General features: G+C 34.2%; 1 protein-coding gene across 6 annotated transcripts in view; it reads right to left on the reverse strand.

Annotated features, from left to right (window-relative positions):
* Positions 1-24,478, reverse strand: part of cep170aa (centrosomal protein 170Aa) — a 115,512-nt gene that overhangs the window by 69,346 nt on the left and 21,688 nt on the right. For all 6 annotated transcript variants that reach the window (XM_051919111.1, XM_051919110.1, XM_051919114.1 and 3 more), the window contains exons 2-7: positions 21,686-21,751; positions 18,777-18,926; positions 18,018-18,107; positions 16,310-16,391; positions 12,848-12,903; positions 12,583-12,745 (exon numbers count right to left, since the gene is read on the reverse strand). In XM_051919111.1, the coding sequence (XP_051775071.1) occupies positions 12,583-12,745; positions 12,848-12,903; positions 16,310-16,391; positions 18,018-18,107; positions 18,777-18,881 (496 nt within the window). In that variant the 5' untranslated portion in view covers positions 18,882-18,926; positions 21,686-21,751. The remainder of the gene's footprint in view (positions 1-12,582; positions 12,746-12,847; positions 12,904-16,309; positions 16,392-18,017; positions 18,108-18,776; positions 18,927-21,685; positions 21,752-24,478) is intronic.

Raw genomic sequence — 24,478 nt, forward strand, 5'->3', positions numbered from 1 at the left:
TTAATAGGAGAAATTACTGAAAAGAAAATATTCAGATGTATTAAGAAAAGTGTTCAGCAAGATATGGAAAAAGATGATCCACTATGGCAACCCCTAACAGGAGCAGCTGAAAGAACAACAAAGATGATTAAGAAAAGTGTTCTCCAAAGTCTGTTCACTTGGCTTTCCAAGCATCCCTAGTGGTTACAATTTTACACAAACAGACACACAAATGCACAATATACAGTATTGACTGATTAACTTCATCACAGAGCTCCTGTTTCCAAGCTCTATAATCATCATGTTACTGATCAACTTAAATCTTGTAACACTGTTTGGTGCACACAATATAAATCCAAATAAAGTGACGTATACAGTAACTGCCAGAAACTAACATGCTGTCAAGATATACACTTCATTCCAGCTGCTCTCAATTTTTGGAGGCAAATATTTTATTTACTTTTTTATTTTATATGAATGGGACAATGTATAACATTTACAATTCTATTACAGTAAAAAAGGAGAAAGTTCCACATTGTATTAATTTTAACCATTAGAATTAATGTTAACTCTCTCTCTCTCTCTCACTGTTATACAGTGCTCTCCATAACATTTGGGACAAACACACATTTTTCCTTGATTTACCCCTCTGCTCCACAGATTAAAATTATAAATCAAACCATTCAGACATGATTAAAGTGCACATTGCAGATTTTCAATTAAGGGTATTACATTTTGGTCACACCATATAGAAATGACAACAGTTTTTCTATATGGTCCCTCCATTTCAGAGCACCATAAAGTCTGAAACTGTATGAGCAATGGTAGGCATATTAAAGCATTCCTATTCACAGAAAATTTCTAGCAATAGGTATAAAGTAACACTTAGACAGCAAGATAAAAACTAAGCATTGGGCACATTCTTTAAGCAGTGCCATTTCAACTTACAGTGTATTAATGCGTATAGTAAATGGATAGACTTAAAGTACAAAATAAAGTAGCTCAAATGTACAGGAGATAAATGTGACAAAAAATTAAAAGATGAATAAAGTACTGGCTAGTGAGCAGCCAAGTATATATATTTTCAATCTACCCATAAGTCAATATTACCTTTGATTAAAGCAAACAAATAATCTGAGCTGCACGAAACAAAGATCCTAATATTTCATTCTGTATCACAGCAGGTTTCTTTTCCCTTAAGTATTCTAAAATTTCAGAACAATATTAGGTTTCAGTAGATCAGCGACTTAGAGTGCTGAATCTCTGCTGACCCCTACAAGAATAACAACAGAAAAACAAGAATAAGACATACGGTAGTTTATCTCAGAAATGGTCAACTATCCTAGTACTGTAGTGTAATGTTATTATTAGTTACAGTTTGACATAAAGAAATTGCATTGTGCGACTTTAGTAAAGGCATTATGGTACTAAATTATTACCTACAGTAATCACAAGTCTACACTATTTCATATTGAAATTTAATTGGATATTGATGGAGAGGATGAAACCAGGACACATCCTGTCAGACCTTTTTCTGGCTATCTCTTCTAATCTACAATATTTAAATAAATATCGAATATATCACTTGAGACAAACTGTGAGGGGAATTTCACATACACAGTCATTTGTTAAGTCTAAAGATTTCCATTAAAATTAATATGTGCACACTGGCTGGACCATTGCAAAATACTGATCTGTCTTTTATAAGTCATCCCAACACTGAAGTGGTTTTGTGCTTCAGATCACTTCTAATTCCTGCTTTTGGTCAGAAGGCAGCAAATATTATGTCAAAATACTTTTAATACCTGGAGCTATTAATTTTGTCCTCTGTCTTAACAGGAAAGTACTGTGATTTTGTGTGACGATTTATTGTATGATCGTTTTTGTACCAAACTTAGCTTTTGAAAAAAAAGGCCAAAAAAGTCTACCTTGGTGGTTTCAACAGACAATAAGACATTTTCTCCTATGAATCTAGGACACTAAATATCTTGTAAAATTAATACTGGATTGGGGGTTCTTTTTTATAAGAGATTGCTACAATCTTGATTTATCACCTTAGGCAATACATTAAATGTATGGAAAAATTGGCCACTTCCTGACATAAATTGCTACAGCTCTTCTTTTAAGGTTGCCATTCAACCCTTACTAGGATCTTGATATTTTCGATACCCTACTACTGCCCTATTTCCTCAATTTGTTAATTATGGCCTACATAGTGTTCCATAGGCTTACAGAGTCAATAATAGCACATGTACAGAATATAGTGAAATTCTACCTTGCATGTGCTGATCAACAGGCAACACATTGCCATGCTATGTTGTCAATGTGTGGACGCTTGAGGGTGCTGTTGCCCCGCGAAACCCAACAGGCAGATGCAGACACTGGTTTAAAAGCACCAAGAAGTAATTTCATTTTCTTCAATATAGTGCCTCTAAAGCACCACATCATCCCACAATACGCAAATCTATAATAATAAAAGGCAAAGCCCTCACTGACTGACTGACTCACTCACTCACTCACTCACTGACTCACTCATCACTAATTCTCCAACTTCCCGTGTAGGTGGAAGGCTGAAATTTGGCAGGCTCATTCCTTACAGCTTACTTACAAAAGTTAGGCAGGTTTCATTTCGAAATTCAAAGCGTAATGGTTATAACTGGAACATATTTTTTGTCCATACACTGTAATGGAGGAGGCAGAGTCACGTATCGCGTCATCACGCCTCCTACGTAATCACGTGAACTAAAAACAAGGAAGACATTTACAGCACGAGTCACACGCGGGAACGAAGGTAAATGACGTTAATTTTTGACTGTCTTTTAATACTGTGTAAGCATACATATTAACACATGTGCAATTAAACGTGTGCATTTACGGGGTGATTTCTCAAGCTTAAAAGCTCACCTTTTATCAAACGCGGGAACAAAGGTAACTGACGTTGTTCACTGTCTTTTAATACTGTGTAACCATACATATTAACACATGTCCAATTAAACGTGTGCATTTATGGGGTCATTTCTCAGGCTTAAAAGCTCGCCTTTTATCAAACTATTTTCAATCAGTTTATTGAAACGCTCCCGTTAAGGATTGCAATAACATATTCGCGAGATAAAAGAACGAAGTAGGGGGAAATGGAGGAAGAGCCGCAAACAGCGAAGAGCAAAAAATTAATTAAACAATTGAGAACGGAGCGAGTTAAGCATACAAGCATGTTCATAAGGGAAACAAAGCACGGTGTAAAACGTAAGTTTAAATTAAGTTTATACAAACGCTCCCGCTGCGGATTGCAATAACATATTCGCGAGATAAAAGTTTAATGAGAAGACACGAGGTATAAACGAACCACACGCCGTGGCGCAACGTTAGGGGCAACAGTTTCAACCATTCTATGATCTGCTTCTCGCAACTGAAAGACGGCACATGGCGGATGTTAGCCGACTTGCTGACCGCAACGTTAGGGGCTTCAACTATGGCGCTGACGCCACATCTCAGTGCCAACACTTTGCAGACTCTACTTAAAAGACACGCCCTCCTCACTGGACAGTTAAAAACACCAATCAAACTAACGATGACATCAAGTATTACCCAATCAAAAGTAGGAAAGGAGGCATCTTCATAAAATGCGTGTGGGATGATTTGCATGAGACGCTGCTTTAAAAAAAAAAATGATAAAAAAAATACGGGATAAATCCCGTCCAGTATTGATTCAAAACGGGACGCGCAATTTCATTCTCAAACGCGGCACGATTCCGTATTTTAAAGGACGGGTGGCAACCCTACAGTGCCAGGTAACCACCCATACAATCAGATTGTGATTCAGACTAGGAATGCAATGAATGTAATTACCCCGATCTACATACAAGGCGAAAGTCTTGCAACATTCAAAGATGATGGTTTGGGATAAGTACACCATACAACATAAAAGAGCTTATGAAGCCTTGAACCGAAAAAAGCAAGATCTCAGAGATCGTAAAAAAAAAAAAGGAGGTAATGTCGTTTTACTCGCTTTACATTTTAGTCAAACATTACCAGTTATTCCACGACGGAGACCAGCAGATGAACTCAACGCGTGTTTAAAATCCATGCTTCTCCCACGCTCGGTTATATGTCGCGTGTTCTCGGGTAGGTGCACCAAAAAATGTATACATTTAAGCATGTAATGGGCAAACAAAAAATGAGGTATACCCGAAGGCACTGCAGTAGTACTTAATGTAACTTTACTTCTTAAATGTTAATGTTTTACTGTTTAATAATTTATACGCTTCTTATATGTTGTTCAAATTCTTTTATCAAAATACCACTGACAGCGCAATGCACGATAACATGGAGTGAATACACCATACGCATCCGCCCACGGCTGCCCTGCTGTGCGCAGATACGAGTTGATTCTACAATAAAATAAAATAAAGATAAAAAGAGTAAAACAATCATCACCCATAAAGCGTGTGTGTGTGTATATATGTGTATATATATATGTTGATATGTGTATATGTATATATATATATATATATATATATATATATATATATATATATATATATATATATATATATATATATATATATATGTAGATATGTATATATATATATGTGTATATGTATATGTATATATATGTTTATATGTGTGTGTGTGTATTTTATATATATAAAACACAGCAACACTCATAACAATGACAACACAATTACATTGACAATCATGTTACGTTATTTTTAAAATATTTCCTTTTTTTTTCATAACCTCTTTAACACACTACTTCTCTGCTGCGAAGCGCGGGTATTTTGCTAGTAATTAATAAATCACAATAATACAATCCTCCTCTCCCAGCAGCTCCATCACAATCCCTCTCAACTCCAGCTCAGCTTGCTGGGTCTCCCATAGTCCTTTATATAGTCCTTGACCCGGAAGTGCTCCTGTCCTTCTGTCCATGTGATTCAATAGTACTTCCAGGTCAGATGAAAACTTGTATTTTTCTTCAGCCCGGAAGAACTTCTGTTCTTCCGTCCCCGTGACTTGGGAGTACTTCCGGGCTATAGGGAAAATAAAAATCCCTGCATCTCCCTGCAGTGTCACACGGCGGCACCCAGCAGGGCTGTGAAGCCGAACTCCGTCTCCCATGGTGCCCTTTGGGAATCCGGGGCACCTCTATGCTGCAGGGGAGACAGCCATCTAGCGTCCTGGGTGTGTCGGCCGGGATGAGCTGCCGGCTGTCTATCACAATGTGTAGTGTCAAAGAAAAATCTTTAAATCTCTCTCTATACCTCTCAATGATAAGATTCTGTATATCACTTATTAGACTCTTGTGGACCATTTTTATCAATAAACCAAAGAAACTTTCAAGAAAATCCTACAGGAAGAGTGGATTTTTTAGGTTTACAAGGAAACAGTTGTTGATGGTGGGCGAGAGTAAAATCACCACATGATTTCAAATATGATTAGCTAAATATGAATACAATTACAACTTGCATTATAAAGAGGTGTGCATTTTTGAAACCAAAGGATTAAAAATTTATTACTTTAATTATTTTTCCAAAAAATGGTTAAAAGTTCTTATTACAGATGAAAAAAAAGGTCCAAAAATGATTTGTCTTTACATCAACAAAAACTTAAATTTCCATAATGGCATGCTGACTTTTGATTATACACTAAATCAAATTAACTATATGTAACTTTTACATATGAATTAATACAAAAAATTAATACATTTTAATGGTTTGGAAACTAGACGGCACAGTGGGGCAGCAGTTAACGCTACAGCCTCTCAGCTGCTGAGACTTGGGTTCAAATCCTGGCATGAACACTGAATGTGTTACCAAAGGTTTTTCAAACATTCCAAATAAATATTAATTTAATTGGGGATTCTAAAATATTTTATGGAAATTTCTAGTGTTTTATGCAGTGAGTTTCATACACGGCAACATTACAAAACAGATGGAACAGAAAATCCATCATATTGCAGTTAAAGCTTATAGTCCATTTGTAACTCATATATTAAAATTATTTTCTAAATGAAAAAAATAAATTACCAAATTAGAGGACACATTATTAAATCAGCCAGTAAGCCAGGCTACCAGAAAAGCAACTGCCAAGTATTCACCTAGCAGCAGCACTCCGCTCCTAAACCCCAACGCATTAACTTAGGCTGCCTTCAGGAACAGGCAGGCTGCCACTTGCAACAAAAATCAAGGCTTTGTTTTGGGTGGGTCCAAAATATGAACGCTAAATAATGTTTCCTTCTTTTAAGCAGAATTTGGTGGGGTGAAGCTTTGTCTCCATAAATAATTTTAATGAACACCCTATTGTTTGCATTTTTATTAAAAGCAAATTAAAATATTATGCCATCCATTTGTTAAAACAATTTTTAACACAATTTTTCAGGTCACTGTGAATAATACTGAAAAATAGAGTATACACCAAAAACATGGAGAACCTTTATCTTTAATAACAGTTATAATTTAAAAAATGACTTTATGTGCTGTTTTAAACAGTTACATTTCTAAAAGGCTAGCTATCTTATTATAATCAGTGCTTTATTATCATATCACATCACAGGGATTTAAGAATATCTGGTATTCTTAAGAGAACCAGTGTTCTTTTTGCCTAGATGATATATATTACACTTTAATAATAAAGAACTGAAATGCATTTTTCATACCTCAAACATTATATTATACATTTGTTTGTTATCCAAAATAAGTCATAAGCACACGTTTGCTTTTTGAAGTGACATAACAGTGATTCAGGCAGCATGATGAACTCTCGTTGTTTGCATCCTAATTTAATATTTGACTTAAGTACCTGCTGTGTATGCATGGTATCTTTGTGTTTGTGAATTTTTCTTTCACCTGTCCACATCCATTCTATTTGGTTGATTAATTTTTGTAAAATGATATAGTGCGAGTGAATTTTGGTATGTTTGCTTATGTGTGATGGACTAACACCCTGTTCAGGTCTGTTTCCTGCTTTATACTCATTACTATTAGCACAGGACATCAATATTCCAAAAAAGACAACACCACAACATTTATGGCAAAAATGTACCATAATGATTTCACAGGCATACATCGGAAAAATAGTTTTGATTATTTAATTATTTTTGTGGATGCTGAATTAAAAAATGAAAACCATTTTTCTCTATCACACATTTTATTTTGACAAACCACATTTTTAACTGCTAGTTTTTATTTATACATCATCATACCTAGCTTGGTGGATCCAGAAGTGCTGGTAGCACTACTGCATATTAAGCTTGGTTTAATGAAGCGGTTTGTCAATGCCATATCAAAACATCGAGGCTGTTTTATGTAGTTGTGCCAAATTTTCCAGGTTTGTTGGAGGCAAAATTGAAAGAGGGCATTTTTTGCCAGATCTGGTATTAATAAACTAATTTCTGATGCAAAACTTAATGGTGCAATGAACAACTTGGAATAAGAGGCTTGGGCAACATTCACAGAAGTAATTTTCAAGTTTTACATAACAATTTGGGTCCAAATTATAAAGAAATTTAAAAAATATATATTAGTTAAACTTTGAGTAAGTAAGCTTCAACATGAGTCTCAAAGTTCACCTTTTGCATTCACACTTAGAATATTTCCCTGAAAATCTTAGAGCAATGAGGGAAGAGCAGGGTGAAAGATTTCATGAGGAGATCAGTGACCTGGAAACAGTGATATTTTCATAATGAAAACGAGTACTCGTTTTACAAGAATGATAACTGAAATTAAGACAGAGAAACTTAGACTAAATAAAAATAAAAATTAGTAATATGTGAAGGAACTAAAACCAGAACGAAAATTGAGTAAAAACGAATAAAAACAACATTAGCATTTTCGTTCAATCTGATTTTGTCACCCTGAGCGTTCAGGTAAATTGCACTGTTCACTATACAGCGATCATGTATCTTTAGCTTACTATAGTCATGTGGCGCAACTTCCGTAAAGGATCGTTGTTTGTTTGTTGAGCATGTTTGGTTTGTCGGTTTGAAGCAGTAAGCACGTATGGTTGCTGATGGAGAGTTTTGTACAGATGTTTGCGGGTAGAAAGCAAGAAAGTAATGTGTGTAAATACTATAATTACAGCGCAGATGATAATAAAAGCAAATGTAGCGTGCGAGAAGAAGAAAAGAGTCTCGGAGTTTCAGTGCAGGACCAACTGGATCAGTACTTAGTGGAAGTCCAGCACTTCTCTGGCACCATGACTGCACTTGGGTACAGGGACGTGCGATCGGTGGAGGCATGAAAATTATAAAAAAATAAATAAATAAAAAAAAACTAATAATGATAACATAAAATAAATCTGTCCACTGGTCTGTGCTATAAATTTGTTTCCTGTATGATTCCAATAATTTTGATCATTTTTACCGTCAAAATCGCTGAATTTGCACATTTCCTGATCAAATACAAGGGAGAAACGCGAGGTGTGGTAGCAACAAAGGGGAGCCTCAGCTCTGACTGCGCTCTAACTCATACACTGGGTTGATGCATGCAATTGGTGTGTGTCTGTTGCTGCCTCTCTGTGTGTCGCCAAAATAATGTTTGCAGACACGTTTATTATACACCCTAACTTTCCACTGTCTGGCTAATATCTTTAATGAATGTGTGTGACATATCTAGTCTTGCTGATCGAACATAAAACTGCAGTGGAAAGGCACAAGGTAAGGCAGACAGTACAATGCCGCACTGGAGGGGGTGGATGTGAACCCAACAGGTGCTCATTGCTGCTGTCCTTCTACGCAGACACGCCAATAAATTAGTGATATCAGAAAGTCAAGTCCACTGCAGCGGCCCATTTATTTTTACTTTTTCTTACAACTTCAAAATGGAAATTAACACTTTAAAACTAAAGGAAATCAAGTAGGACTTTTACAAGAAAGTGACAAGAGATTTTCGTGGAGAAGGATAGACGCATGGACTTGATTTACAAATAAAGGTAAGACCATAAACGGTTTTCAATTTTATAAAAAAAAATGGGATCAGACTAAGAAAAAAAATCCAGTATTTAAAGACTAAATTTTGACCTTAAATAAAATATTCACTTGCTTTTCTTGTTATCCTTTTGTTGAACAGTCTGTATTAAAATTGGTTAAAGCATAAGAACTTAAATCTGTTAAAAACAACTAAATATTTCAATTAAGGTCAAAATTGAAATCAGTTTTTTTGTACACCACTCTGTACTTTCATTTGTATTGAATGAGTATAAATTGTGAAATTGCAATGGCAAATTTAGAACATATGGAGGGTGCAGAGCAAATGCGCTTTCTCTGCTCTCTCTCACCGCTATACATGCAACGTTCTTTCTTAGCCAAATATGTACCTTACCTATGTGTGTGTAAAGAATACCGATGAGATATGAAACATAACCAGTAGTCAATGAGCATGCTGCCAATCGAATAGAGTATAAGATATTGGTTCATATATTTGTAAATCTGTTTTTGAAGGTGTCCATGCCTCACGATGTTGAATCGTCAACATTCAGTCTGCTGGCGCCAGAGGCCGAGGACCTTGTCAGTGCACCTGCATTACAAGCGTTTGTCAAGCGAATATTTTTACCGTGTGGCTATCTGTGCAATGGATGTCGTTGCAGCATGAACAAATCTCTCGAAATGCGTGCTTGTTTAAAGCTTAACAGCAACATGCTTGCACAGACTGATTTCTTGGGTTGAAACAATTGATCTTGCGGACTATACTCATTAGGCCACTTAATCTGTTTGATCATTGATAGTCAAGCTGTGTTTAACGCCATTATATGACCAGTGAGTGTATTTTGTTGACTGAAACATAACTTGCATTGAAATAAATGTAGGCCAGCATTTGTGGTCATGCAACAGAAAAAAAAAGAAAATTGTACTAATATTACAGTATATAAAAAGGCCAGAACTAAATAAAATAAAAACTAAAATTTAAAACACAGAACTAAATAAAAATTGTTGACACAACTGAAAACTAGAATGAAATAAAAAAAAATAATTTTATAAAAAAAAAATAATTTTATAAAATAAAATAAAAACTAAAATTAATATCAGAACTGAGATATCACTGCATGGAAAGAAGGTTCCAGGGATGTTGGGATGTCAGTTTGATGTCAGACTACTGGGGAATGGTTTATGCTGTTATTTTAGGATATTCTCAATGCGTTACATTTACTGTTTTTTGTGGCAAATTACTTTTTTTCTATAAAAGATAAAAATGTCAATGCCATTCTGAATTCTGGCACATTATGAAATTCTTTAAGTAATTAAAAAGGTATGCAACATCAACAAAAATAATTCACTGAAATTAAAGAAATAAAAGATCTAAACTTGGTTACATATATTTTAAAAATTGTATAAATAATCATATTGCTTTAATTTAATACCATAATCTTTGGTACAACCTTTAACCTTCACAAATACTGAAATGAGACAGATTTCTATCCAGACATGGTTAATTATGTCCTGCAAGACTTGCTATGGAAGCAGTAAGTTTTTTCCACCATGAACAATATTTTCAAATACTTCAATTCACATTTTTTTTGTGAAGTGCTCTTCACGTAGTGCAGGCACAGAGCACTGTGGTAGGTTCTAAGGTAAAATGTAAGCATATAATTTACAAATTACAGAATGCTGAACTAGTACACATAAAGATACAGATTTGTTAAAAACATAGTAAACAAAAGTAGAAACTGATTAACATAAATCGCAGCCAACAATGTTGGTCGTCCATTAATTAATTGCTAAACTATGGCCAGTTGACAACATAAAAGCATCCACTAGTGTTAAGAACACAACAACTTTAAGAACACCTGGTTCATCTCTACCAACAAGATCTTTTGCAAAAATATCATTGAAAGCATGGTGCACACTGCATGTCATGAAAACAATTTGCATAAATAAATGAATAACAGTCATCTTAAAAATAAAAACATTTTTGTCCCCCCCATTTCTTTGTGATCAAAATTTCATTAATAGAACAACAGGGTACTACTTTATAGCAGATAGTGATGCATTAATAAATTACTTCCAAAATATATAAAAACAAGACCAGCAGCCTCCCATCCCGCCCCTAACCACCGACCCTCCAGAACCCCCTCCCCCCCCCCATCTAAAACAAGGCTGTCTTCATAGCTGGCCAGCTTTTATTATATATGACAAGAGCACTTTAGAGCACTATAACGTGAGGACAGCAGTAGATCATTGCACAGGGACAGTGAAGTGTCATTAAAAACATACTGACCTCGAAAGGAGAGGACTAAATGTGCAGGAAAAAAATTACATGCACTACAAAACAGGACATTCATTGCTTTTTTGGCAACAGCCATTTTAGCACTAATGTCCTGATAAAAATAAATTCAGCCTGAGGTGACTTCTTCACTAGACTGGAAAGAAAATGAGATCTTCTTTGTGGAGTAGTCAGTTGTATTCAAAAGGAGCAGGGTACGTCACAGCTTATGTGCTGCTTTGACAAACTAGGTGGCAAGGGCATTTAATTATAGAGCATGAAACAGAAAAGGTGCAAGGAGAAGCAGGGCAAGCAGTCATTAGCAATGAGCACTGAATGAATCCCAGTTTTCCCATAATATAAACATGAGTTTATATAAATACATTTACTGAGATCTACAATATGTTTGATGATCTTGTATAAAAAGAAGATGAACTGGCAGTAAGAATATTCTCAAAGAAAAAAGTCATCTATTGTGTATGTTATTCAGTTGAAGAGAACAATCACTCCCATTCACAATAAATGCCAAGAAGTACAGAAAAGTACAAAAATAGTGCTTATAACATGCAAAGAAAAGATATCCAACAGGAAAAATACACAAAATGAAGCCAAACCTCACTCCGGCCTTCAGATTAGCTATACAGATGTCTAAATTCCCGCTTCACTAGTGGCCTGCTCCCTTACATACCACATAAACCACTTATCAAACAGGCAACCAAACAGACAGAGAACTTGTCTTTCAAATACTAATTTTTTTCTAAAGAAACAGGTAGTAGCTATCACAATAACAGGACTCAAAGTGATTTGGTTGGCTGATTTTATTGCGTATGTAGCATTTATAGTACAAAAGAAAACTGAAAAAAATCTGATCAGCTATCTACATCATCTCACAGAAAAAGACAAACTTAAATAAAAACCAATACCCCTGAGATCTTTTGATGCCAGCCTCTTGCCAATTCATATTAAAGTTTTAATACACTCATTTTGTTTAATACTTGTTTACCTCTGTGATGACCAATCAAGAATTTTCTGTCCAAAATTATTTATGAATTGTTTTTGGTTCTAACATGTATATGTATACTGCAGATCCTCCATTCTTTTGTAACATTATTGTATATTGTATTAATTTTTCATTATTTACCAAGTAAAGTGCTTTGTGGTGGCTCATAATATGAAAATGGATCAAATAATTTATGGGGTACTCAGCATTTTACTTTCATTCATTATATAACCAAATTCATACACATTAAAAATTATTCTGCCACTATTCAGGCTATTCCCCTATAGAACTATGTTGTATTTTTTTTAATTTGGCAGATTATAAAGTCAAATGTCAAAAACCTATAAATTCAGATTTAATTATTTCAACAGATCCAGAACACAAATGTAAATTATTCTGTCATATTATCACCTGCAATCTTTTCATCCTGCTTCATTGTGTCTGGCTGTTTGATTAGTCCTTCATTTATCGCCTCAGTGACTCTGCCTTCAGACAAATTACAGCAGGTTGCTTTCAGTCCTTCATCTTCTGAAGATTTTTGAGGAATCTGGAGCTGGCTTGTAAACTTCTCATGCTTTGTAAGAACATTAAAGGAATATAAATATAAATATTATCTGAGGTTTACTAATCCAATAAAAATAACAATGCCACATATTTCAGGATCAGTGTGCCTTACCTTTAGTGCTTCTTCAGGGACACGTAGTTCTCCCCGAACTACAGTGAACAAATTTGTATGTGTATTGTGTTAAGAAAAATATTAATTTCATAAATTAAACTGAATGTTTGAACCAAAACTACAATTTTCCAGTGTTTAATGTACTTTCCAACAAAAGACATCTGAAAGAAGACCAGATATTATTAATCTAACATATCTAATTTGTTAGCCAATTAATATTAATCCACATTTTCATCCAAATGTGTCATAGGAAGTTAGAACAGATGCTTAATTCATTCTTCTTGACTAATGTATGATCAAACATGTTTATCTTAGGATGCTGAAGACACTTGGTATTACCTTGTGTTTAAAAACAGGCTTGTGATATTTCCTAACAGCATTTTTAGACAATACCATTTACTTAACAAAACAAAACTCTACAGTCTAAATTCCAGAGAAGGCCAGTTAAATCTATTTAAACTAAAAAATGGGCACCCAGCCCCTGTTATAGGCACAAGTCTATAACTTTGGTGTAACACAATAGAAGTTTGAGACCAAGTAAATAAATATTGGTTCTGTTTGTGCTCTAATTTTTTTTTTAACTTTACATTTTACTTTAATTAAAGATAACATTTTAAAAATTGCACATTAAATTTCTTTATATAAAGCACAAGTACACCCAGGCACATGAATTAAACCTCTTTTAAACATTAATGAAATGTTTTTTTTTTATTACTCATTATGTCACAGCTATCAACTATGTGTTAAACACTCATTCTACTGTACAATATGCTTGGAGTCTAAACAACGGTAAAGTGGAACACTACTTTCTCCACTGTTTACAACCATTCTCACCTCATGGCTAGCGACTTGTAGTTTAATAGAAAGACTACTTCCTGTTATTGCAATTCCCTGACAAATGAAGCACCATGGCTAGAGCAAAAAGGTCAACTTGTTTAGCACTGCTTGAGGAAAAGGAAACCTAATCATGTGTCAGCTATTTATTAAAGTGGGTCAATAGGGTGTAATTACATGAGTGTCTCGATACAACACCAAACTGGGTTAAGAACAAATTTATATACTTTAAGTAATGATAACAACAATGTATACATAATGCAATAGAAAGTGCTGAATCAGACAAAAGCAGGGCTCAAACAGTAGAAGTAAGAAATGCCAACAATGCGCTAAAACTGAAAGACAAGGTATGGCAGATATGCAAACATCATCAGTATTACTACAGGATTCAGTAAGAAACACAAGACATCAGAAACCAATCATTGCTTTATAAAGACAAAGCCAGACAAAACAGACAATCTGTAAGGAAACAATGATGAAAAAAATATTAAAAACTAACATTTCACAGCTTGAATGAGGGTCTTGCACCTACTAGTGTTACTGCACATTGTTTTCAAATATGTGACTAATTTTGAAATACAGAGATTAAAAATTCAGAGTATTACGTATTGCGACTCAAACCACCTACACCTGAACACCAGCAAAACTAAGGAGCTGGTGGTGGATTTTAGGAGGCCCAGGCCCCTCATGGACCCCGTGATCATCAGAGGTGACTGTGTGCAGAGGGTGCAGACCTATAAACACCTGGGAGTGCAGCTGGATGATAAATTAGACTGGACTGCCAATACTGATGCTTTGTGTAAGAAAGGACAGAGCCGGTTATACTTCCTTAGAAGGCTGGCGTCCTTCAACATCTGCAATAAGATGCTGCAGATGTTCTATCAGACGGTTGTGGCGAGCGCCCTCTTCTAAGCGGTGGTGTACTGGGGAGGCAACATTAAGAAGAAAGACGCCTCACGCCTGGACAAACTGGTGAGGAAGGCAGGCTCTACTGTTGGCATGGAGCTGGACAGTTTGAAATCTGTGGCAGAGCGACGGGCGCAGAGCAGGCTCCTGTCAATCATGGAGAATCCACTGCATCCACTAAACAGGATCATCTCCAGACAGAGGAGCAGCTTCAGCGACAGACTGCTGTCACTGTCCTGCTCCACTGATAGACTGAGAAGATCGTTCCTCCCCCAAACTATGCGACTCTTCAATTCCACCCGGGGGAGTAAACATTAGCATTATACAAAGATATTGTCTGTTTTTTTACCTGCATTATTATCAATCTTTAATTTAATATTGTTTTTTTTGTATCAGTAAGGTGCTACTGGAGTATGTGAATTTCCCCTTGGGATTAATAAAGTATCTATCTATCTATCTATCTATCTATCTATCTATCTATCTATCTATCTATCTAAATAGAATGTAAATAATAAGAGCAACAAATGCAAACCTTTCATACAAACAATCTGCAGTCCAAAGTACCTTACAAAAAAAATAAAAATAAATAGAAAGCAGCTACATTCTCCAAATCCAGGAAATTTATTTAGTAGGTTTAAAAAAAAATAAACAAATTTGGGCGAGTAGAAGCAATCAGTAAAGTAGTTAAAAACCTGTTTGAAGTATGGACTATAAAAGTAATACACAGCTATATACTGTAGATAGTTATCATAACAATTTACACTGACCCCCCCCCCCCCCCCCCAAAAAAAAACTACACTGTGACTATAATTTAGAAACAATAATTAAATTGCAAAGAACAGCTTACTTTCTACTGAAACAACCTTGTGGCACAAAAAACATAGACTGTTTTCATGTTCAGAATATATTTCCATAAAACAGAGTAAGTGCATCATTTCAGGAAGCATACTAAAATATTAATGAAATTTAAAAATGATTTTCCTCTTTGCATTTTAATGAATACTGTAAAACAATGAATTCCAGACTGAATGCTAAGACTAAGGAATGCAATACAACAGCGTAACTTGAAAAGAAATAAAAGAATATAAAAACATATTTACTTTGTGGTACTGCAAAAACAGAATGGTCAGAAAGTTGCAGTGCTGTGGAGGTAATGAATCAGAGACATTTTAAACTTGTCAAGTTACAGCAAGTTCTTGCCAAAGCAGAGGATTAATTTCATAGAATTTTAGCCTCCTCCCTATGCAGCAACAGGTCTTAATACACAGTAATAGTATAAAATAAAGATGCACTAAAACACTCTGTATTGCTTCTTCTGACTAAAGTATAATAATTCAGTTCACATATGTATTAATAACAGAACATAAAAAGTTTAACATAAAAGCAGTTTCAAGCACACAGTATTCAAATCACTATGCTGGCAAAGACCAGTGAGGCAGACTTTTATCAATCAGGACAATACATATACATTTTTTTTGGGATCTTACTTAACACTTGGTAATCTATTTCTTTATTTTACTAATAACAAACATTTTTTAAAGATGATATTCCTAAATAAGTAACATAATAATTTAGACTTTTTTCATCACATATTACACTTAATAACACACAGTCTTAAATGTGAGACCACAGACTTTGGAAAGAAACTGGTTTGGAAACTCCTCACCTGTGGGGAAAAAAACTCTACAATGGCGTTTACCACATTCATCATTTCATAAAGGATATCATATCCAAATCGTAATTTGTCATCCACCTTCAAAGTAATATAGATTTGTTCTTGTATCCTAACATCATTCACAAATGTCTGAAAAAGAAAAACATGAATGTCAATATTGCAAAAGTGAACACAAAGATAATAGATCAATAAAATTTGTTATACCTAGATACTATAACCATTTACATACATACTGTATATAAAAAAATCTGCTCAGTACAAATTAAATGGCATGTGCCATATTATGTAGGGATCTTCTCATTTTTTCAGATTACTATGGATTAAAAAATGCAGATTTGTCATGTACAGGACTCCTTTATCACAAATGTGCTTAAAGTATACAAGCATTTCTCAGATATGGAAGACATTGATTTATTCTAGATACAAAAAATGAATAATAAGATAATAATAATAAATAAGAACACAAAAAAATGACTTAAGTGTTTGTGTAAGGCAAGGTAATGACTGCTGGTATTATGGCCAACAGAAGTAGACAAAGATTATGAAATCAGAAAATTCAGAAGGCTGATCTTAAAACCCATAATTATGCTAACAGCCAAAAAGCCAAAAACATTTCAGTTCAAATTGTTTACTTTGTTTGTTTAAATGTTAATTCTACAAATGAATGAATATAAAATAACTAAACTGTATATTGGATAAAGTATCTGCGGTGGGTTGGCACCCGGCCCGGGATTGGTTCCTGCCTTGTGCCCTGTGTTGGCTGGGATTGGCTCCAGCAGATCCCCGTGACCCTGCGTTCGGATTCAGCGGGTTGGAAAATGGATGGATGGATGGATGGATAAAGTATGGTTTAATGATGTAAAAATCAAAAGCAACACTGGAAAAATACTAAATAGGGAGAAGAAATGCTCAGATTATTAGATTGTTTTATATATACAGTATATGATGGTACCTAACAGCTACTGTATATTCTTCATTATTGTTTTATTAAGTTACAGTTTTAAATAATCTGATGTCTGTTGAGCTATAATCTATTAACCAAAATTTACAGCCATCACTATATTGGATTGAGTGCTATTATAATATTTAATTTTTAAGAAAAATAAAAGTAAAATACCTTTCATTCCACATTACCAACACATCTGCCAAACTACATTTTTTAGAATAGTATTGTCTATTTCTCACTATCACATATTAGATGTATATACACATTAATATTCATTTTCCTTTCTCCTTACAATTGTTTCTTTGAATCTTCCAATACATTGTTGATCACTGTTACTGTATATTTTTCATAAGTTTTTACTCATAGTTACTGGAAATTTAATATTTTTAGATTTATGATACAAGTATTTTTTTTTACACAAAAGTTTTTTTGTAGTAAATAAGTGAAATCTTGCACATTAGATGATAAAGATGCTAAATGCACAAATTAATAATTTAAGCAAGTTCAGTTGCATTAGCAATTCCAAAGATAAGTGATAATTTTTGGGATTGGTACTTCAGCTCATCATTGGTACTTCAATTCATCATTTTAACTCAACCAACAAATGGCGGCTCTACATGGTGTGTATGCATACTCTCAGTTACAGTAGGTATTTTAACAGCTTATTAAGAACATTTAAAGTATACCTAGGCACATTATACTTTACAAGAGACAACTCTGAAAACACCAGATTAAGAACGACTAATACAGACTCACCAAAAACACCAAAAAAAACTTAAAATATCAATATCCACAAAGCACTGATTTACCCCATTTAGGCTCCCAAGGTCCTTAACTTTGTGCTCATCAGCTCCAGAGTCATAGTTGATAACAGCATGCTGCTTATCTACACTTCGTGACTTGAAAATGAAAACAGAAAAAAAAATGTGTTTAAGAAAAAGTAACGAAGTAGAAACTAACTGAATCAATTAATGTGCAGTGAAAAGCACATCTGATTGCCTAGACTTGACAGTGATATGATTTGAATTAATTTTAAATTAATTCTTATGCTGACTTACTATTTCCAATGTAAAAATCTTAATGAAAACTGTTCCTACTAAATCCTAGTTTGATTCTACATCCCTTTCACTTTACAAACCTTTGAAACACCCAAAATCTTTTAGCAAATGCCTTCTTACAATGGACTTCAATACCCTAAATTTCTCTGTGAGACAGAATCAATAATAAAATACAAAACACATTTAAAAGCTTAATACCCTTTCTCACATTTTCTATCTGCTACGTTATGTGCATGTAAGCTAACTTTTTAAATTTGGATTTAAAATGACAGATAGTATTAAGACTTTTGGAGGAGCCTGCAAATTATCATTTTCCTTGTTTTAGCTTGTTATTTTTGTTACTTGGTATGATTTTCTTGTATGTTTTGAAGTGAGTTGAGATGGTACTACATAAACTAAATGTTACTTCTCTGTTAGCTGTTAAGGTACATTTCTGTTAAGATGTGACTAATTTAAAACTGCATTCTAACACACATTAATTAAAAGTAAAAAGAAGATCTAATGCATTACCTGCAACATTAATTCGCAGTCATCTCGGCCAACAAAAATCATCTCTCTTGGTAGCCGGTGGCGGGTGCCTCCGCTGCTAACTAAAAACCACGATGTCACGCTCATTTTTTTTTTTTTTGGCTTCAGTTCTATTTCAAATACTACGTCATCCTGTACACAAAAAGAGAAAATAAAATAAAATAAAACAAATTAACCATTAAAATGTATTAAAAATGATGACAACTACTATAGTTAGGATGATAGTCTCCTTAAGACTAAATTAAAGTACCAATTTTTTAGCCAATGTTAATTCTACAAATACAAAATCAAAAATGCCATACCTAATCAGAAAGCATAAAAAAACAAAGTATACACAAAAAACACTAGCAAGTAAAGTTCAAACTAAATCCAAAACACAAAAACAAATCACCAAATGCAAAAATAAAACAAAAAAAACACAATAAAAAACTGAGCTGTAAAAATAGTGCCGTCCCTCAGATGTGACATAAAATTGAGGTCCTGACTCTCTGTGGTCATAAAAGATCCCTGGGTGTCTTTAGTAAAGAGTAGGGTGAATCAAGATGTCCAGGCTAAATTGCCCTCCACAAACAAGTCATTCAGGCTCCCTAATCATCACCTGCCTCTAACTGGCTACCTCTCACCCCTTCACCACCTAACAGCTAATGTGTGGTGACAGTACTGGTGCAAAATGGCTGCCATTACATCATCCCAGTGGATGCTGCACCTTTGTGGTTGCTGAAGTGGCTCTCCACTCAGTACATAAAGAGCTTTGAGTAGTTAGAAAAGCACTATGTAAATGTAAAGAATTATTATTATTTATACTTCATGCTCAAAACAGGACAAAGAAAGCATATCAAAAGGCACATAGGCACACTGCAGATTAACAGGATAAGCAATTATGCCATGGTTTCTGTAACACAAAATATCATAGCCTAACTGTACCTGATAATTAGAAAAAAAACAACATGAAGTGTGTGCTTCTCCAATTTTTCTTTGATTATATTAGTTTTTGTGTGCATAGAATTTGAAATTTGTCTGAGCAGGAAATACAATTCAGCTGGTAGGCTCTTTTTTCAGCTGAAATGATTTGCTCCAGGCATCTCCAGCTGGGAGAGAGAAGACTCTCAAATCAAAATGGAGCATTTCCCCTATGTTCAAACAAATATTGCTCTTTCTCATTAGACAGAGGGCTGTTTCATCAACGACAATGGAAAAGCAATTAGGCAAAAATAACACATGCTGTTACTAGATGTAATGTAAGAAGAGAAGACAGTAATCTTTAAAATATCACAATGTTGCATATAGCATTTAGAGTTATCAAGGCATACTCTGCAGGCATTTAAATTTTTCAATTCAGTTTTTGAATATTGAAGCTGTAATACACAGCTGAGTACACTTGGAATTCGAAAATGACTGTGTGACAGCATTAATTTTAAGTGTGGCGTAATGCTTGTTTTTCATATTAAAACATGTTTTATAATTAAGCCTTTCTTCTCATAGTAGTTACCATAACTTGGTTTTACACCACTAGAGTAAAATTGCTCACAGGCTATTTCCATTCTTAGAAGAAAGAAATAGTTTAAACATCACTTGTGTAACACAATGCACTGCTTCTATAATCTCACAAATACCAAAATTATAATAATAAAAAATCCCAGTCTGCATTATCATGCGGATGTATATGAATTGAAAAAGTATTCAGTAATATGTTGTACCAATTTTTCCAATAGTTGTAGTAAACGTCTAGTAATTTATAAGTGAAATGATCAACTAAAAAGTCAATTTTTACAATGATAAAACTTTTACCTTTATTTAATAATGAGAATATTTGCTAAAAAATATTTTATGGTTCTGTGCTAATATTTGTGTTATCTGTACACCTTATATAGCATCACAATATTTGTACAAATTCATTTCTCAAATTTATTTAAACTTAAATCTAGTGAAGACTGACATACACTACATTTAGTATGACATTTTGCCTTACCTGGATCCATGTTTAGACTGAAAGTTACCTACTGTCTATCGAATGAGAAGTCTCTGTACAAATTTCAAAACTAAAGGCTAAAATCAGCAAATCACCAAAACTTTGTTCTAGATCTATCTTGGAGTTGACTTCTTTGTTCTGACCCTCATCTCCCAGCACTAAGATTACCAAGGCTCGACTTTACCCATATTCAGACAGGAGATTGATGACAAGGAATACATTAATGTGTACTTTACTTTCTTGTTTTCAAATTAATATTTTAGACTTCAGGTAAATTCAGGAATATTTTGAACTAGTGTGAAACTGGCAAAGCTGAGCAATCTCTTCATTATCACAATGTCTATGGTCCAGGACTGGACTAACAAGTCTTGTTAACTAACTGGCTGAAAATGAGTGACAGTAGGTGTTTTCTGATTCTGAACCCCCCAAATTTTCTTCTCTTTAATCTGTATGGCAATAGCATGTTATAGTGTTGATATACCAAGACAAGATGGAAAATCTCACTAAACATAGTTATACAAATTAGTTACTTACAGAACATTATGGAAATTAAAAAAAGAAAAAAACATTTAAGCTCTGTTGCTCTCTGGATCCACAGTCAAAGTTTTGAATTACCACACCTGATCATTGTCCAGGTGGAGTTTACATATTTTCCCAGTGTGTGCCAAAGTTTCCTTGCACATCAACAAAAATCTGCATATGTATATACTAAATGAAAGGGTTTCACGCACAGAAAAAATGTATTATTTTGCAATTATGTTGCTTGTGTGCATTTGTTTGTATTACACATTCACAGTTTTTCTTCTTAAAAAGGAATTAAAGAGTGTGCACAAGCTAGAACAAAAGACAGTATGCACAATCAATCCATTGCTGGGGGTACTCATTCACAAAGAGTTAGGTTAGGATCAAAAAATCATTGTACCTGGCACTCGGTTCAGTGTTGATTGCTGCCTAATACTGCTTGGATAGGCACTGGCTCCTTGTGACCCTGCAATAGATTAGAGGATTAGAAAATGAATAGGCAGGATTTCTTTAATACCTTCATGAGGTAGGAGGAATATTAGGCCACCTGCTGAAAAAAAAAAAAACAATAAGGAAACAGTATTTAGCCTTAGATTTGTTCCCAACATTCTGGGACAATGAAGTATAAGGGCTAACAACTGCACAAACCACATTTCAATAGTAAATTAATAATAATAATAATAAATCAATCATTGTAATTTTTGAGCTAAGGAAAATGACTTTTCTGATTTGCATGTCAAACAGAAGTTTCTCAGTTAATATCAACATGATTTAAGGTATGTTTAGTAATAGAAGTACTGTGAATTTCTGGATGTTTATGTGTGTATTTATCGACAGCAACCCTTCACTTTAAGATTTTTTTGTGTACATTTAATAACTAAGTCTATTTACTTTTGGATTTTTTTTTTTATCGATTTTGTCTGATATTTGCTGTTTATCTAGTATGGCATTTAAGTTCGCGGTTATATTAGTATACTTGTGAAATAATAACAGATTTATGCACTTATTTTCAGCCCTGCTCGCCAAATTTTTAAAAATAATAAATATTTAGATGTGATAGTGGTAATAATAAGCAACAGGAAAAAAGAAAAAAGCAGCTCGTTGTGTTTCAGAACAAAGCAAAAAGTTGTACCAAAGTGCAATAATTACTGTAACTGTTGCTGAAAAAGTTTTTTATTATTTAATGCTCTGTGATTGCCAAAGTGTAAAATGCTGTTTTACCGCAGTCTCTTCAAGACGTCCGAGTTGCCCAGCTTTTTCATCTTTCATTTGGTATTATACTTAACAAACATTATTAAGCTGCTTTATGGCAAATATTCCTAGTACCTATATTCATGACGTCTAAGAATAACATCTACTTCAATTTAAGATGGACTTTTTAAAAATATGTGTTCAATGAGTCAGAGTGGATCCACTGCAACACCAAGGTATCAAAAAACAAAAGGCATAATTATTTGATCTTGTTTCAAGCCTATACTACGTTATGTTAATAAGTTCATTAGTAATCAAATATATAATTTTTCACTTTTAGACTTTTTTGACTTCAATATGTCATTGATAACAATGCTGTCTTGTTTATCTTCTTTTTGAAGTTATTTTACTTACATTTTTTTAATATTCTGGTGTTTTCAAATTCTATACATTAAATTATGGAATAAATATTCAAAAACAGCACATATCCATATGCCAGTATGAGTTACTTTGGATAACATCAGTAATAAAACTAATAGATTAATCATTCATAAAATTACCATTTTTGGCAGCCTTAGGTTTTGAAATAGTATATTGAAATGTCCATTCTTAGCGGATACCTAATGCCCTAGATGTACCTTTCTGACAACCTTCAGCTTTTTAGCTAAATGGGAAATGTATTTTTGTTGATGAGTGAATAAGTTAATCAGTCAACATTGCATTATATTATACGTATACATACATACATACATACATACATACATACATACATGCATACATACATACATACATACACACACGCATATATACTAGCCGTCCCCCATGGCTCCATCCACGTAGTACTGAAAAAGGACATTGAAGAGGGCCCTGCCTGGCTCCCCACTCCCGACATCACGCTTCCTCCTCCCTTTGGCCCACAGCCTCTGTCTCAGATTAGCGCAAATATATCTCTCCTGCAAGTGAACTATGATTCTTAGCGCGATGAGAGAAGTTACAAAGTCAACTGGAATGTTCAAGCAAATTGTAGAAAAAAACTCAATCTAAATCCGTTAAGTAGTTCTCTCATGAAAAGCGGACATACATAGAAAAAGACAGACAGACAGGCAGACAGACGTTGGATTTTACATACATACATTCACACACATACATACTGTATATACACAAACGCACACAGACAATGTAAACATGCTATGAATGTATTAAAAGTGTGCTTAAATTTCTGATATGATTTAGAATTTACCAATTTTCTGGCTCTGGATTTTCATATATCAAATCATCCAGGAAAGGAATAAAATCTGGAAGGTGCAACCGTGCACCACTAGGCACAGCCACATGTAGCAGGGCAAAGACCTATTTTTCTGCTTTTGTTTTGGTTGGAGACCCTGTACAAAGAACACATCACCTAAGTGAAGCAAAGTCAGCTACACACATGTACACTCATAACAGGCCATCCATTCAAACACAAACAATGTGACCAAACTACAAAGTAGTGTTTATCAAAATACTAACTAGAACAGTAAACAGATACTTTACATAGATATTTCTTTTCCTGTAATGGCCACACATTCCTTGCTCGATTTCCTTCTGTTTTTACATGGAAGTGAAAAAGAAAATGTACAACCAATGTTATTGGAAGCAAGGAAGAAATGCAACATCTGAATAAAAACTATAAGAATAATCACAGTAGGCCAGTGCATTTGTTGTTCTGGATTTTCACTACGTTAGTTGCATTCTCGCAGATGTTTCTGGAAGGGCAAGAACTGTGCAAAGAAATACCAGTGTGACTTCTGGGGGCTATCAGAGTATGAAGAAACACATGGCAAGGAGCCAATAAAATGACACAGAAATAGACAGAACTTTATTTGACCCTAGGGGGAAATTTGTTTTTGTTTTTTTTTTTGTTTTTTTTTTACAGATCTTTAAATAAATAAATGCATAAATAGGCAAATAAATAAACAATAAATAAATATGCACACACTTTGGTCTGAACTCACACCAGAAT

This window comes from Erpetoichthys calabaricus, chromosome 15 (genome assembly GCF_900747795.2).
Source record: "Erpetoichthys calabaricus chromosome 15, fErpCal1.3, whole genome shotgun sequence".
NCBI classification, from domain to species: Eukaryota; Metazoa; Chordata; class Cladistia; order Polypteriformes; family Polypteridae; genus Erpetoichthys; species Erpetoichthys calabaricus.